At 39.4% G+C, this 16954-nt stretch overlaps 1 protein-coding gene across 1 annotated transcript; it reads right to left on the bottom strand.

Moving 5' to 3' along the window:
* Positions 1-2155: 2155 nt before the first annotated feature.
* On the bottom strand, positions 2156-15584 carry LOC130930639 (uncharacterized). Its single transcript, XM_057858623.1, has 8 exons — positions 15417-15584; positions 8562-8725; positions 8392-8501; positions 3503-3630; positions 3125-3189; positions 2928-3013; positions 2690-2867; positions 2156-2568 (listed from the first exon to the last, which is right to left on the bottom strand). Exons 1-8 carry the CDS (start codon positions 15475-15477, stop codon positions 2422-2424), a joined length of 939 nt encoding a protein of 312 aa, XP_057714606.1. The 5' UTR covers positions 15478-15584; the 3' UTR covers positions 2156-2421.
* Positions 15585-16954: the final 1370 nt, after the last annotated feature.

Here is a 16954-nt window from a genome sequence, read left to right as displayed (position 1 = left end):
GCCGTAGACCTTTCCAGCTTTGTGGAAGTGTACAATTTTGTCACTGGTGTCTTTGGAAAGCTCTTTGGTCTTGGTCATGTTACAAGTTTGAGTCTAACTGATTGTTTGGGGTGGACAGGTGTTTTTATGCAGCTAATGACCTCAAACAGGAGTATTTGATTCGGGATCATACATTGAGTGGAGGTGGACTTTTAATAGACAGACTAAGAGGTCTTTCAGGGTAAGAATTCTGATAGATGGGTGTTCAAATACCGGTACTTATTTGCAGCTGTATCTCACAAAAATCGTTAAAAAATCACGCATTGTGTTTTCTGGATTTTTAATAGGCAGACTAACAGGTCTTTCAGGGTCAGAATTCTATCTGAAAGATAGGTGTTCAAATACCGGTACTTATTTGCAGCCGTATCTCACAAAAATCGTTTAAAAAATCACGCATTGTGTTTTCTGGATTTTTAATAGGCAGACTAACAGGTCTTTCAGGGTCAGAATTCTATCTGATAGATAGGTGTTCAAATACCAGTACTTATTTGCAGCTGTATCTCACAAAAAATCGGTTAAAAATCATGCATTGTGATTTCTGGATTTTTGTTTTTAGATTCTCTCTCTAACAGTGGACATGAACCTATGATGAAAATTTCAGACCCCTCCATGATTTCTAAGTGGGAGAATTTGGGAAAATAGCAGGGTGTTCAAATACTTATTTTCTTCATTGTAAATTAATAAATGTTGAATCAGCTCAAATTGAAAAAAAAAAAAGCTAAAGTAAATATAATTTGAAATAAATGAATACCAACTGACATTAATTAATATAACTGAAACAATAAAAATGGAAATAATAAGATGGTTTTTAGAAATGAAAATAAATTAGATTTAATGCCAGATTAATTATTCAACTAGAAAATGCAATTTTGGCACTTTGACTCCATAATTTCAGCTGCGCTGTGCAAATGTAATGGACGTTTTCTCCACTCGTTCACTGCCACTGACAGCTATAGCAGTCTAACATCCATGTCCTTAAAATTCAAAGGACAACTTTGGACATCTCTGCCTTAAAGTAACAACCAGCTTGTTGTTAACACTTGTGTACGTAAATCTGACGTATTTTTTCTTGTTGGAGATGCGTGTGAGGCAGCCTGGCAGTTTTTGACAGTTGCCGTCATATTTTTGGGATCAAAGCAGTGTTCCGCCCCCAAATTTTGTACCGGAACGGCATTCCGGACAGTTCTGGCTCACTTTCACCCCTGACTTTAACCGGAATGAAGAAATGGCCAGCATGTAAACCTGGCTAATGATTCACAATTAGGGAAACGTTTTGGCAGGGGTAACACATGGTCGGTCAGTTTTGTACACAGTTGTACATAATGTCCAAAATGTGATATCAAAGTATAGGTAATTTTAGCAGAAAAAAAACAAATGAACCATCTTTCATTGAATATAGGTTTGGCATGATTTGCATACCATTGTATTCAATCACTGCACTGATTTTGCCACATCTTGGCTATTGTTCAGAGGTATGGGGACACACACATAAGGTGCGTCTCCATCCTCTATTGGTCCTTCAAAAGAAAGCGATTTGAAACATCCACAACGCACTATTCAGATGACGCACAAATGAGCTCTAAATCAAATCCAAGCTTTCAAAATACACTTCAAAACTGTTCAGATGATGTACAAGGCCCACTCAAATTGTCTCCGTCTAACTTACAAATTTGATTCCAAGTGAGGGAATCAAATTATGACTTGAGAGGGAGCAGATTGTTTACTTATCGCAAAGTTAGAACTACCGTAAAATAATTTTCGGTTACTAACATTGGCGCTCGCCTCTGGAATGCCATTGACCCAAGCACTGACCAGCATAGGGTCATTGGCTGCCTTTAAAAGGACTTACAAGGACAGTATTCTGAGTCGCTACCATTAATGACCTCAATACCGTAACACTACTACTGTACAATGCCTACTCTACCATGTATTGATTATGCATCCTTGGTTCCAGGGGACGGGGACTTGATAAGCATATGCTTCTCCCGTCAGCCCTTGTCTATTTTCTTCCGTTCTTTTTTTCTTCGGGTTAATCATATCACATCTTGTAACTGTCAATGATACCGATGATGATGACAACAAACAAATAATTAATAATAATCCACAGTCCTTGTAAATAAGAGTATACGTTTATTGAAGAAAAATGGTAAAAAGATGAAGAAACTTTAAATAGCCATTCAAAATTGTATATATGCGGTCATTTACACAATGGGGCAGATTACTTTGAGTCAGTCTTGACCAAAAGCTATAATATTCATCAGAAGTAACGTCAAAACAGAATTTTTGCAAGCAAGGGTAACAGTTCATTTGATGTTAAGAGCCGGTATGGCGTCAACATCCCGACAGAAAGGAGCAACTCCCATTTTGCCGCGCCTAACGGCCTCAAATGAGCCTGACGGCGGTGACAGTCACGTCATCCTCCACCAACAGCCTGTGGATATCTTGCAGATCATAGCCATCGTTCTCGTAATTCACCACGTAGTCCTCGCCGACGGCTAAGCGGAAAATGTCGCCGCACTCGATGGTCATCTGAAAAAGAATGCACGTTTAGTCCACCTGGAAAAGCGGCGTGAAGCCGACATGGGAAGAAGCTCCTGCCACCTCAATTTTTCAAAATTTGATGGAGGTGTGCCTAAAATGACATAATGACCTCAAAGTTGCTTCCAGCTGCGAAGGGGAAGGAGTCCTTCTTGACGACTTTGCTGACATACGTTCCACCAACGTGACTACCGACGCGGGTCAACAGCTCAAGGTCCCCAGCTTTGAAATCAACTTCGATGCGCAACGGGGTGTCTTTACCGTGGCCCATAGATAGGTGGACGACAAACCTGCAATATAAACTATTAATAATGAACCTTAGAAAACCTGGGGGGATGGCGACAAATTACTTGGTCGGGTTCGGCTTCACTTTTGCCTGGATGACGATGATGCGGCCCGCGCGTAGACGGTCCTTGAACAGCACTTCGGTAACTTCCTGCACGCACACATAAAGGCAGCATGAAATTGATACATCAGTCGAGCGCTACTCCCTATGGGTAACAACTCTGGAACATGCCAACTAAGACTTGAACAATTGTCAACACACCTGGTACACATCCACTTGGAGGTTGCAGGTGCCTTTAATGCCGTTGTACATCATCTCATCGCAATCTGGTGTTGAAACAAACATTAAGGTAGCCCACATGAAGACTGGAGATATTAAGTGTGAGTGAACACATTGCATATTCAGAAGCTATGAATCTTCCCAGCTAAATAATCAGCAAACTATGTGCTCAATCGGTGGACCACATTCAAACTACGTCCACATCACGGTCACCTTTCACGGATGGATTTCAGCGCTGACCACTTGCAAGTTGTAACCTCACTACCTCACTATCAGGGAACGATCCTGCCTTTACCAAGTTGTAACTTTGTTGATTGTTGCCACCTTCTCTTAACACATAGCAACAATGTGTGGACTCACCGAGGCAGCGTTTGCAGACGTAGTGTTTATTCACGTTGCAGTCGTAGTCATTCCAGTCATTCCAATCATATATCTCAACACAATGTTCATTTCCCTTCCAGTTGTCAGGCTGAATTGGATCCCAGCGCCTGCACAGAAAGTAGCAGCTTTCACACAGAGGTCCTACTAAATGAAGCAAGGGCGTAGGTTTGGTTTCAATATTGGTAGGGACGATATAACAGCATAACCTCCATGTACACTTTTTGCTTGAGATGGGACATTAATAAAACCGAGCAGATTGGGTGAACGGCGGCCAGGGCTACACTTCTCACCATTGTAAAGCAAATTAATTGATAGGCTAAATCATTAATGCAAAATGAATCAATACAAATTTATTTAACTTCCGCACTGCAAATTTATCACGTCCCTAATCTGATCGTTTTTCTTAAATCTAGTCAAATAATTTTCTCCATCTTGTTCTGAGTGTTAAAGGTTGGTTAACAGATTAATGCGTCAGATTCTTCCACTTACTTTAAGTAAATATTACTACAGTATTTGTTCTTATTACGGCCATACAACTACAAGATGATCATTTTTCACCTAAATCAAGAAAAAAAATGCTTTCAAATAATGTTATGAACATGATCTATTCTTGAATTAAGAACATTTCTGACGAACAAGTTTTTTTTTTTTTTTTTTTTTAATAAAAAACAGTCATATACAAACGTTTTGCTTAAAATAAGTCTGTTAAGCTTATTTTCAGCTAGGTATTTTTCGTATTTGAAAAAATTTACTGGAACTACTAGCAGATATTTTCACTTATTTCTAGTAGATTTACACTGAAAACAAGGGAATTTAAGTTTTTTTTCCCTCAGTTTTAAGAAGGTGGGGTTTTGCAGTGCATATGTATTGGTTTAGATCAGGGGTGTCCAAACTTTTTGCAAAGGGGGCCAGATTTGGTGTGGTGAAAATGTGGGGGGCCGACCTTGGCTGACGTCCTTTACGTAGAACAATATTTTAAAGCAAATTTTAGCAAGCCATTCTGTGTGTCACATTTGCTTTATTATTATTTTTTAATTAATAATTTCAACAATCTCGCAGCAAGCCATTGTGGCGTTCTCTTTTGACTCTCGGGCTGTTGTAAAATACTGCTGCTGTGAAATTAAACTAGCTTCAAGTTGTTTTAATTTCTCGCTGCGTATCTACCCTGTAATCTTGTCGTACATGTAAGAGTGTCTTGTTTGGTATTATCGCCTCACATTGAACTTTTTAAAAACAGCTCCCGTCTCTTTGCAAATGAGGCAGATTTTAGTGTTGTTGCATATTTTAGTGAAGAAATAGTCCAATTTCCACCTATCCTGGAAGCGTCGGCCGTCGCAGTCAACTTTCTTTTTTTTTGTTGATTGTCGCCATTTTAGAAAATTGGAAGGGTCACACGGGGTGATGTTGCTTAGAGTGCTGCTGCCTTTTAGGGGGTGAATGAGGAGCAGCATTTAGTGTGTAAGCTACTTCATATGCTGGTAGCAGCACTGCTGACCAAGTTATTAAGTCTGTGTGCGGGCCAGACGTAATTGATTTTATGACAGAGGCTGGGGGCCGGATGAAATTTGACTGCGGGCCGCATTTGGCCTCCGGGCCGGACTTTGGACATGTCTGGTTTAGATGATACACCGTTCGATTCAAACCTTTGTTTTAAAAAACTACTAAAGAAACATTTTGAAAACTTCCAGAATAAGTGTCTGGATTTTAAAAGCAAATTTAAATTGCAATATTTAAACACAGAGGTGGGTAGAGTAGCCAAACTTTTACTCAAGTAAGAGTAGCTTTACCTCAAAATAACATTACTCAAGTAAAAGTAAAAGTAGTCATCCAAAAAATGTACTCAAGTATGCAGTGAAAAGAATACTCAAGTAAGAGTAACATTTTGAGTAATTGCTTATTTTTGTTTGATTTTTTAAATTTTTTATTTATTTATTTATTTATTTTAAAACAATGGTATATGAACCGTTGTTATAATGATACTGGACAATAATGCAATACATAACCACATTAAGCCAAAGAAATACACACATAAAGCATGAAGCATTGAATTCCGACGAGAGAAAATAAAACATAAATGGGCATTATTCGTCCATAGAGCATGAGTGCTCTCTGGTGGAGAAAATAGTTCCTAGTTTGAATAGTGAAAAGTTCCTCCCTAATTTCTATTTAGAAATTAAAAGGAGCATATATCCGGTTTTACTTGGTCAATCAGTCCCAAATAAAAACTGGGAGGGAGGTTGAAATCCGCACTTTCGAGTCATGTTGAGAGCAGCACTCAATATCAAATACGTCATTTTTTACAGTGCTAAAGACACCACATGATTGAGCAGGCTGGTGTGAAGCTAGAACGTCAAGCTTGTGTCTGATTGGTATAATGGAGTCATGTGATTATTTTTGCGACGTCTCATTGGTGAAATCTGTAGAGCTACTTGCTACTACTACCGCTGCTACAGCTACTCGGTATCGCTGGCAAAAAAAAAACAACATCTAATTAATCTAATAATTTCTTGTTTTGTTCTTGTTCCAGCTGAATGTAAAAGAGTGCCTATTCACCACCACAAAAGCTTCAGGAGCAAAATAGTATCAGGGTGACAAATTTGACAGAACACCGGCTGTGAACACGTGTGTCAGTGTAGGGGGGTCAGGTCATCAGCCAATCAAACTTTCATTTGAGGGGGAAAAATGGACTAGCACATTTAGCAAATGAAGAGGGGTCAATGTAAGTATGAACATATTGAAAGTACTGTAATTCATTTAATAATGGTAATGGTTCATTCTATCCTTACAACATGGGAAGACAATTTAAATTACCTATATAACTGAAGTCATTATATAATGCGAATAAGGTTTCGTAAGATTTGGTGGGGACAATTTAAGCATCCTGAAAAGTTGGTAGTGTTATGTCCCTACCATCCCTATGCAAACCTACACCCTTGAAATAAAGTCAACTTGACCTCATTGCCATGAACATATTTGATCTTGTTACATTTCCCTTAAAATTTTCCTCTGAATATTCTTCAACGAGTCAAATACTATTTTCTGCCAAATGGTTTAATTCACTGAACAGCAGTTCCATCTTTGCAATAGCGACAAACATAACAAATCAAAATCTACAGTGGGGCAAAAAAGCATTTAGTCAACCACTAATTGTGCAAGTTCTCCCACTTGAAAATATTAGAGAGGCCTGTAATTGTCAACATGGGTAAACCTCAACCATGAGAAACAGAATGTGAAAAAAAAAACAGAAAATCACATTGTTTGATTTTTAAAGAATTTATTTGCAAATCATGGTGGAAAATAAGTATTTGGTCAATACCAAAAGTTCCTCTCAATACTTTGTTATGTACCCCTTGTTGGCAATAACGGAGGCCAAACGTCTTCTGTAACTCCTCACAAGCTTTTCACACACTGTTGCTGGTATTTTGGCCCATTCCTCCATGCAGAGCTCCTCTAGAACAGTGATGTTTTGGGGCTGTCGTCAGGCAACACAGACTTTCAACTCCCTCCACAGATTTCCTATGGGGTTGAAATCTGGAGACTGGCTAGGCCACTCCAGGACCTTAAAATGCTTCTTACGAAGCCACTCCTTTGTTGCCCTGGCTGTGTGTTTGGGATCCTTGTCATGCTGAAAGACCCAGCCACGTCTCATCTTCAATGCCCTTGCTGACGGAAGGAGATTTTCACTCAAAATCTCTCGTTACATGGCCCCATTCATTCTTTCCTTTACACAGACCAGTCGTCCTGGTCCCTTTGCAGAAAAACAGCCCCAAAGCATGATGTTTCCACCCCTAGGCTTCACAGTGGGTATGGTGTTCCTCAGATGCAATTCCGTATTCTTTCTCCTCCAAACACGAGAACCTGTGTTTCTATCAAAATGTTCTATTTTGGTTTCATGTGACCATAACACATTCTCCCAGTCCTCTTCTGGATTATCCAAATGCTCTCTAGCGAACCGCAGACGGGCCTGGACGTGTACTGGCTTTAGCAGGGGGACACGTCTGGCAGTGCAGGATTTGAGTCCCTGGCGGCGCATTGTGTTACTGATAGTACCCTTTGTTACTGTGGTCCCAGCTCTCTGTAGGTCATTCAGTGGGTCCCCCCGTGTGGTTTTGGGATTTTTGCTCACCGTTCTTGTTATCATTTTGACGCCACGGTGTGAGATCTTGCATTGAGTACCAGATCAAGGGAGATTATCAGTGGTCTTGTATGTCTTCCATTTTCTAATAATTTTGCTCCCACAGTTGATTTCTTTACACCAAGCTTTTTACCTATTGCTGATTCAGTCTGCCCAGCCTGGTGCAGGTCTACAATTTTGTCTCTGGTGTCCTTCGACAGCTCTTTGGTCTTGGCCATAGTGGAGTTTGGAGTGTTACTGACTCACTTTGTGGACAGGTGTCATTTATACCGATAATGAGTTAAAACAGGTGTCATTAATACAGGTAACGAGCGGAGCCTTGTTAGACCTCGTTAGAAGAAGTTAGACCTCTTTCACAGCCAGAAATCTTGCTTGTTAGTAGGTGACCAAATACTTATTTTCCACTCTAATTTCGAAATAAATTCTTTAAAAATCAAACAATGTGATTTTGTGTTTTTTTTTCTCCACATTCTGTCTCTCATGGTTGAGGTTTACCCATGTTGACAATTACAGGCCTCAGTAATCTTTTCAAGTAGGAGAACATGAAGAATTGGTGGTTGATTAAATACTTATTTGCCCCACTTTATATATCTGCCTTCAACCTAATAAAAAAAAAAAAAAAAAAAAAGTTGAGCAAACGATACAATTAGTTGTGCTAATCAATCAGGTCGTCATTAATTGTATTGACCCGGGTGAGAAGGAAGAAGTCAAGCGCTTTGTTCAAGCTACTTACGCTAGGCTGTCTTTCAAAGGGGTTCCATCGATCCACTTCCACTCACTCTCAACTGCTCTGTCAGTCAGGCCGATCCAGGATGTATTAGAAAGTTTTGATTCCAGCCATTTCTACAAGAAATGGTCCGTTAGCAGCATGAAAAAACATAAAAGATGGGGGGGCTTACGTACCCTCTCCTTGATGCTCCGGATGATGACCAGATGGCCCCCCTTGGCCTCGCAGTCGTATACAGCTCCGTCCCACGATTTTGTCTCCCTGACCTTGGAAAAGTAGTAACAATGTTCTTCGAACTCCAGCCATCCTGACGGACACAACTCCTCCTCACACAGACCTCCTAATGCAGCAACAAAAAGCAAGTGTTGGCGTTGTCTCTTGACCTCGCACCCACAACGCCGCGCAGAAAAGGGGGGAAAAAAATTAAAAACTGAATCGACACAGAAAAACCTGAGAGTCCCAGCTGGGTGGGTCAAAAAATAAGCAAAATGTTTAATGAATGAAGCACACACTGAAAAAGCAGTTTCTGCTCTTGCACCCCTCTTTAAAATAAACTGCTGTATTTTACGCCAAAAGAACTGTTATGTTTGATAGAACAGTATGTCTATATTCTGCCATAGCAGTTTTAATGGCGCATGAAGCCCCCAAACTATTTTTAATTTGTCCGTTTTACCCTGAAGACCGCCGTTTACAGAGACCGTGCAACTGCTTTTGTTTCAACCCAACCATAAAAAGAAGGTCAGTAATTATATTTATTATTCGAAATGTCTGTCATTTTTGCTTAGAATCATGAATTAATGTCTACCATTTAGTTAAAAAAAAAAAAACGACTTTAAAAAAATTATTCACTCGCATATTTTAAACTTTTAAACAAATTATGTCACAATGAAGAAAATACTGTCTATTAGTCACAGATATCTACCTCATAACTATTGCTTAATTGTATTTTTTTTTCCTGTTACTGTCGTGTTTTCCCCAATATTTTAGATGATAAGTAATCGATCCAAACAAAGAAAAAAAAAAAAAAACATTTAAAAGGGTAAATAGAAAAAGGTAAAAAAGAAAATCTCGCTCCTTGATGTGTGCAATTTCTGCATCACAACCCTTGTTATATTACCATGTTTCATCCATAAAATCCCCCATATATCCAGTTGTGGCCTTTCACAGCTGTGTCTTGACACTCCTCTATATGGAGTTTTGGGATTGAAACAAGGTAAGTACGCGATAACATCTCGTTAAAATCATGGTGTCTTTAATTATGCTCTCATGCTTTCACCTCCAGTTAGGGTTTCGCTGTTTATTATTATTTTTTTAATGCCCTTCTTTTCAAACATTTTCTTCCCCCAGAAAATTGAGATTTTAAGCTTTACAATGATGTATCAAAATGCATAGAGGACAATTTTGAAATTTGGTCAACATAGGGGTCTTAGAGCGGAACTTCATGTCAACTGAGTGTTTTGCGCCATACATATATACTTCATGGTTTACATCAAATGGGTGTTTACTTTAATCATTCAAGCCATTGGTAAACGAGGAACATTTATTGGGGTTGTCTGTGACTTCCGCTTATTTTATTATCAATCAAAGGCTTGGGAGGGAATAACAGGGGGAATGCTACACCTTTGTGTTCTTCAAAGGCACTCAATAACTGGGTTTGCCTTTATGACGCCAAATGGTTTGTGTCAAAACTAACCAGACTATGAAGTAATTCAAGGGCGTAGGTATGGTCGCAACATTGGTAGGGACGATATAACAGCATACCTGCATGTACACTTATAAGACCAAACAGATTGGTTGAACGGGAGTAAGGACTACATTTCTCAGGAATATGAATCTAATTGATAGGCTAAATGATAATTGCAAAAAAATCTGTATTGACTTAATACTACTTTCATGTATATTGGTTCACCGTTCAATTCAAACCTTTGTTTTCAAAAACTACTAAAGAAACATTTTGAACACTTCCAGAATGTCTGGGTTTAATTAGGAAATTGCAATATTTTAACATAACTTATATTAACATACACAATAAATACAAACTTGTTAAAATCTCTCAACTATCCAGGAATGGAAAAAATAAACATTTGTCTTAAGACCACTCAACATTGCCAAAATAAATCAAACTGAAAAAAAAATGTGCTCACTACCGCTTTGTCCACAAACGCAGCTAAACTCAACAAAAATGAAAACTTTTTACCTCGACTATGATTAATGTATGACTATCTGAAGGTTGTCTGCATAGGCTACAAATAAAAGTATTTTTAAATAAATGATGTAGAAAATAAATACATTTTAAATACATGCAAGTGATCAGCCAGTCAAACGTGCGTTTGAGGGGGGAAAATGGACTGGCACATTCAGCAAGTGAAAAGGGGCAAATATAGGTCTGAAGATAATGAAAATAGTTTACTTAATGGAAGTGTCAATTCTGTCCTTACAACACATGGGAAGACAATCTAAATTACCTATATAAGCGAACTCAAAATATAATGCTTAGACGGTTGCTTAAAAGTTGGTGGGACAATTGGAGCATTCTGAAGGTTATGTCCCGACCCTCCCTATTCAAACCTATGCCCTTGAAGTAACTAAGTGTAAAAGTAATCATGTGAATACATGATTGCTTTGAGTGATCATACATAAAAGACTACATCACATAGGCGGGGTTTGATTTATGGGGCAGGGGAGGCACAACATGTTGATGACCCCGAAACGCAGTGTCAGCTATAAAATTAATTTACAAGAATATTTAAGTGTTTCCCACAGGATTTTAGGAGACTGTGGTGGGAGGGTCTCTGACCCTCGGGGTAGGGTGTGTGTGTACATTTTCAAGCCTGGTGTATCTCTTTAGGGCATTTTGAGACCACTGAATTTAATATAAATTGCTGTATGCGGTGTCGCCGGATCACGCCAAATGCAGCAGAATGCAGCAGACAGTAGTCCCGTAGCCTGGTACACCAGACTCAGCGGCAATATGTTCCAGTCCGCGGTAAATTCGGTTTTACATGACCAAAAACACATCGAGTCGCTAAAACGAACAGTCTGTCTCGTGTTGAGTATGTTGAAATGTCTCTCGCTAGTTTCTTGTCGCTTAACCGACGTCGCGTCAGCCCGTTGCTGATTGGCCCGCTCCGCTGTCTATTTGTTGTGGCTGGCTCTGCCCTGGAAATTTTTTTCTGCTTAATGGTGGCCAGACTCATACTCTCATAGCCAGGCATGAAAATGGGTCAGGGGTTAAAAAGGTGAGAAGGGTGTGGAGGAAATATGTTCCAGTACACTGTACACCCCAACAAAATATTGAGCTCTGTCGACCCACACTGTGTTTCAACAGGGCCGTGCAGAGACCGGTGGAGGGGCGGGTGCTCGTAGATCAAAAGGGGCACATGAACAAGTATTTAATACACCTTAAAACAACATAACTTCAATTTTAACCAGCTTTAGATAATAATTGGCTGCGACTGTGACATACTTTAATTGGGAGGGGGCAACAGTGAATAGAAATCAAAACTGTCATCAACACTTTCTGTCTGTGTGGCTTTTATTTTTAAAGCTTTCTTAATTTCTCTCTCTCTCAATACCGATGGAGGTAGATTTGTGTTTTTATTATTCAATCAAAAAACAAAGTTACTTCTATCAAAAACAAAGTTGCTTCAATCAAAATACAGTTGATACTTTTAATCCCCAAAAAGTCACTTCAATAAAAAAATTGTTTTTGATTGCAAAAATAAATTTGAGACAAAAAAAGCATTTGAAAACTTTTTCATGATTGAAACAAATTTTTCCATTAAAGTAATGTTGTTTTGTGTTTGGGCCACATTTTGGCTAGGACATTTGTCTTTATTATTCAATCAAATAAGTTGCTTCAAACAAAAAAATATATATAAAAAGAAAAACTTTGCACATGTGTCAATCACCGTTTACCAAAGCCTGAGAGGGTTTGAGTAGACTCACTATGAAGCATTTAATAAAGCCAAGCATTTTCTTACTACTTTATTCTTGTTTAAAAATAATTTGGTGGGGCAGTAACATGTTTAAAACTTATCATAATTCTTACATTTTGAAGTGCTTGAAAACCATTTATAAATGATACTTTGGTGAAAAAAGTGAAAAAACATGTCTTATATATATGTATTGTGACCGTTCACGAAGTAGGCCTGGCCAGGAAGGAGCTTGAGACGCCAAGGTGTCCAACAAAAAGGTCTTTAATCAGAAAAAACAGCGGGTTTCCCCAAAAGAAAAATGGCCGAAATGTGGCACAAACAGTAACAGAGCAAACAATCAACCAAAATGTCTCAAAATGGCAACTTAGGTCTGTTCTCTTCAAAATACTAAAATGTCTCAAAATGGCAACTTAGGTCTGTTCTCTTCAAAATACTTTCTTCCAAGTGTTTCTGTCAATCTCCTTCAGCCTCCCCCTTCGCTTCATCTGGTCGTCTCTTATATTGTCCTTCAGGCCAGCTGCAATTAAGTGGCTCAAGCAGCCACACCTGGAGGCGTTGTGCGGCAGGCTGGGAAGTGTAGTCTTTGGGCTGGCGGCCATTTTGACTGGATTCTTCAGATCTGGAAAGAGAATGTAACGGCCCTCCACTACCTGCCCCCGCCTGATGTCACAGTATCTTTTTTCCAATGTAAAATCTGAATAAATGCATTGAACACGCACAAAAAAATGGGTGGAGGGGGGGACTACTTCACGGTTTTCACTTATTGCGGCGGGTTCTGGTCCCCATTAACCGCCAAAAACGAGGGATCCCTGTATTTCTGAAAAGCTTTAAGAAGCAGGACTCATTTCCACCACTCGTCGGGCCGGTGTTGTGCCGACAACGGCCGTCAGCTCAAGTCCCAGCCGAAAATAACACGTCTCAGGCGGACGATGGGAGCGATGCGAGGCGCCCCCTCCATCCGAGAGCATGCCGCTTAATTTGACTCAACAGTGTGTTTCTTCGTTTATATTACCGCTAAATACACAAGCTCGACGCCAATTTAACGGGAGCTATTTTTTTTTTCATGGGAGATTTGGCTAGCTCTGGCAGTGTTCAACGCAAGCTGCAACGAACGGCAGTAACTTTTTTATATCACAAAATGTGAAAACGATTGAAACCATTACTCACCAAATTCAATCTGCTGGCAAATACAGGCAAGTGTGTATGCTGTGTTCTGGTCTGCCCCGGTGTGGATAAGGCCTACTTTTTGTTTTCGCAGCTTTGCAATGCAACCAAAGGCTCTCCGAGCACTCCATGTACACGTAAGGAGTGCGCGCGTTTGGAATAATGGAACGCAGCTTGGGCCGATGATTAGTTCTCGTCAGCGAAGCATCTAGAAGGATTTGCTGACTGTCCAAGTGTCACTTTTTTAAAGAACCGATTTCTTAAGTGCTCAGTTTACGTACTAAGTTAATCACATGATAATAATAATAATAATGATTAAATAAAACCTCCCGACCCCCCCTCCCAAAAAGAATTTCTCCTCTGATCTACGCAATTCACGTAGGTCGCCCTTTTTGACTTCAAAACGGCGAATTTCGCCGAAAGGTGAGAGATTTTCATGCCTGCATATCACAGCTATGAGTCTGGTGTACCAGGCTAGTAGTCCCGTCTATGAGCGCGACCTGTTGGCGCGTCTGTCTGTGTGTTTGCACGCACGCGCGCGCTCTCGCTCGCGCGGGTAGTAGAGTGGAGTGGGCTACAGCTGTGTAATCGGCTGACTGACGCATCTGATTATTATCTTTTTTTTTTTTTTTTTTGTCGGCGGGGGGGCAAACAAGACTTCATTGGTGGGAAACACTGTTAATAATAAGTTGACAATGAGCGTTTTTTGTTTTCCATCATTCTTGAGGGCAATTCTAAGTCAGGCTGCTTAGGCAATACATTTTGCCAAGATCTTCATCCATTGAATATGGTGCGACAGCCGGTGTCGTGCCAATGTAGTTACTCCAGTCAAAAATTGTATCCCCTGGGCGGAGCCATATGGAGGTATATTTGTGTCTTTATTATTCAATCAAAAAAAGTTGCTTCAATTAAAATATAAATTTTCAACCCCAAAAAAAGCCGCTTCAATCAAAAATGTTTGAATGCAAAAATAAATTTGAAACTCAAAAATGTTTTTTGATAGAAGTAATGTTGATTTGTTTTTGGGCCATATTTTGGCTCGGACATTTTTGTCTTTTTTTATTCTATCAAAAAAGATGTTGCTTTACAAAAAATATATTTCCAAAAAGAAAAATCACTTCAATCAAAAAAAGAAAAAAATCGATCATAGAAAAAGTTTTTGAATGCGAAAAAATATTTGAGATTGAAAAATTTGCATTTGAACACTTAATTTTTCATTGAAAAGGTTTTCTTTGATTGAAGCAATCCTTTTTGTGTTTGGGCCATATTATGGGTAGGATATTTGTGTCTAAATCATTTCAATTCCAGAAAAAGTTGATTCAATCAAAAAAAATATTTTCAGTCAATTCAATTCCTTTTTATAGCAGTTTTATTGCTTTACAACTTATATATATATATATATATATATATATATATATATATATTTATATAGGAAAGTCAACTACATGCAATGACACTTTTCGACCACTGGGGGGGGCTGCCCCCCCGGCCCCCCTTTAAAATCCGCTTATGCTACATCATGCTTACAATTAAACATATAAATGCGAGTACATAACACTTGATAGAAAATGACCAACTTTAGTGCTTTTTAAAGCTAACTTTTACTGATTTAACATTTTGATGATAACTGCTTGTCTGTGACGCCCTTTGCTGTTATTTCAAGCGCTGCCCCCTGGAAGGTGCTAGAGGTCAACAATGGTCCCAAAGTAAAGGTTGACAACGTTTCCATTATGAAATACAAGCGGGCTCAACATTTTACAGCTCGGCAACAATATATTCAGGAATCATTCCAAATAACAAAAAATAACATTTCCTCTGTGTTTCTGCAATATGATCGACCTAAATGCTCACCAATTGGGAACCAACAGCACAAATTGGAAATGAATTGTCCTACCGATTGCTGGAAAGTCCTAAGTAATTTGGACTCACCTTTAAGAACCCAAAGGCCAAGCACCATGGCCACGTGGATAAGGAGCGACGGTAACTTCATTATTTCAGTTTCGATAGAACAGCTTCACAGCCTCAGTGTTGATCAGCAGCAGGTACAACGGAACATTGGAAGCAAGTGTGAGAGTCTGACAAGGGAGCGGGGGTGTGACGTCACACACGCGCACACAACGTATTTAACATGTCTTTGAAAATGAAAAAGGCAATCCGAGAACGTTCGAGAACTGCTTGTTATATATAGTAAGGCTTTTTAATGTTTTTTCTTTTTGATGTGACGTTAAATCTCGTCATGCCATGAAACACTTATGATTCCTCTTTAATTAACCACGATCTCATATCAGCTGATGGCTGTGCGCGCACGCTCCCGTCTGGCTAACTCGGGAACTACACGCACAATAACCCCGCCATTTATTTCATCAGCTCTGATACAAATAATTAAAAATCGAACTGCGAGGATGGAAACCACGCAGGAAGTGATTTGCAGCCTCAACTTAAAACAACGAGGAGGACAAGTGAACCACTTCTCTCTATGATCAGTTTTTCACCTTTCTCACAGAAAAAAAAAAATTCCCTGCTAAACTAAACCTTGAGCCCTCTATTAGCTAGTAATTCCTCAAGCCACTGGCTTGTCACGACAACATACACAGTGCTTTTAACGCTTTGCAAGCAGTGGCAATGTACATTTTCAAATTATTTCATTTGAGATGGATAGTTAAATTGAACAGACCGAAATGTGATGTGACACAATATAAACAAACAATCTCCATCTATTGTCCCATGTAGGCTACAATACAATACAACTGAGAGTGCTATGCCTGCCTGCTAAGCAACAAAACAGTATAGCAAAACATCCTGTGCCTGCCCCCTTCACATCCCTGGGGTTTATTTCCCTTAAACAGTGATGCGCCTCGATTTTTTGACAGCAAAGTCATTTATAACCAGTGTTGTTAATAACGGCGTTAGAATATAGCGGCGTTACTAACAGCGTTATTTTTTTCAGTAATGAGTAATCTAATTAATTACTTTTCTCATCTTGGCAACGCCGTTACCGTTACTGAGGCGGGAAAGGCGTGCGTTACTATGCGTTACTAAGTTGGTTGAATAAAAAAAGTCTGAGAGAAACGGACTCACGGAGTCGAGAGAGCAGAGCAGGAGTGGGCAAGACGCCGTTGCAACCGTGATGCTAGGTGGCTCCAATAATACCTGACTGTAGCCATAGCCGACAAACTACGCCCACGTGACGCGGTAGATATATTATAGAACTAGATGCAAATGACAGACACAGCTGCATTGGCAACATGTTTTAAGGACTACATGCGTTAGTAAACAGCCGCCATCTTAAAGCAGTAGACCTCTCAGTAAGGCTCTGATGTAGAGATCCTTCCTAGCGAACCTAACTTTTTTTTTTTTTTTAAATCTAAAATGCTCCTAAATCGGCAAAATCTTAACTTAAATCTATCTTTAAATGATGAAACCGTTTTAAAGCTTACACATGTTTAAAGTAGACAGAAGGGAACTAA

The sequence above is a fragment of the Corythoichthys intestinalis genome, chromosome 15 (genome assembly GCF_030265065.1).
Source record: "Corythoichthys intestinalis isolate RoL2023-P3 chromosome 15, ASM3026506v1, whole genome shotgun sequence".
Classification (NCBI taxonomy): Eukaryota; Metazoa; Chordata; class Actinopteri; order Syngnathiformes; family Syngnathidae; genus Corythoichthys; species Corythoichthys intestinalis.
Note: the sequence above shows the minus strand (reverse complement) of the source record. Positions and strands in the feature narration are given on the sequence as shown.

Excerpts from the sequence above, each read along its gene's own strand:
- LOC130930639 (XM_057858623.1), bottom strand. The coding sequence starts at position 15,477 with ATGAAGTTACCGTCGCTCCTTATCCACGTGGCCATGGTGCTTGGCCTT. Across the intron at positions 3,631-8,391 it reads CCTTTGAAAGACAGCCTAGC|GCGCTGGGATCCAATTCAGC; the intron begins GTAAGTAGCTTG and ends CTTTCTGTGCAG. Across the intron at positions 3,190-3,502 it reads CGTCTGCAAACGCTGCCTCG|ATTGCGATGAGATGATGTAC; the intron begins GTGAGTCCACAC and ends TTTCAACACCAG.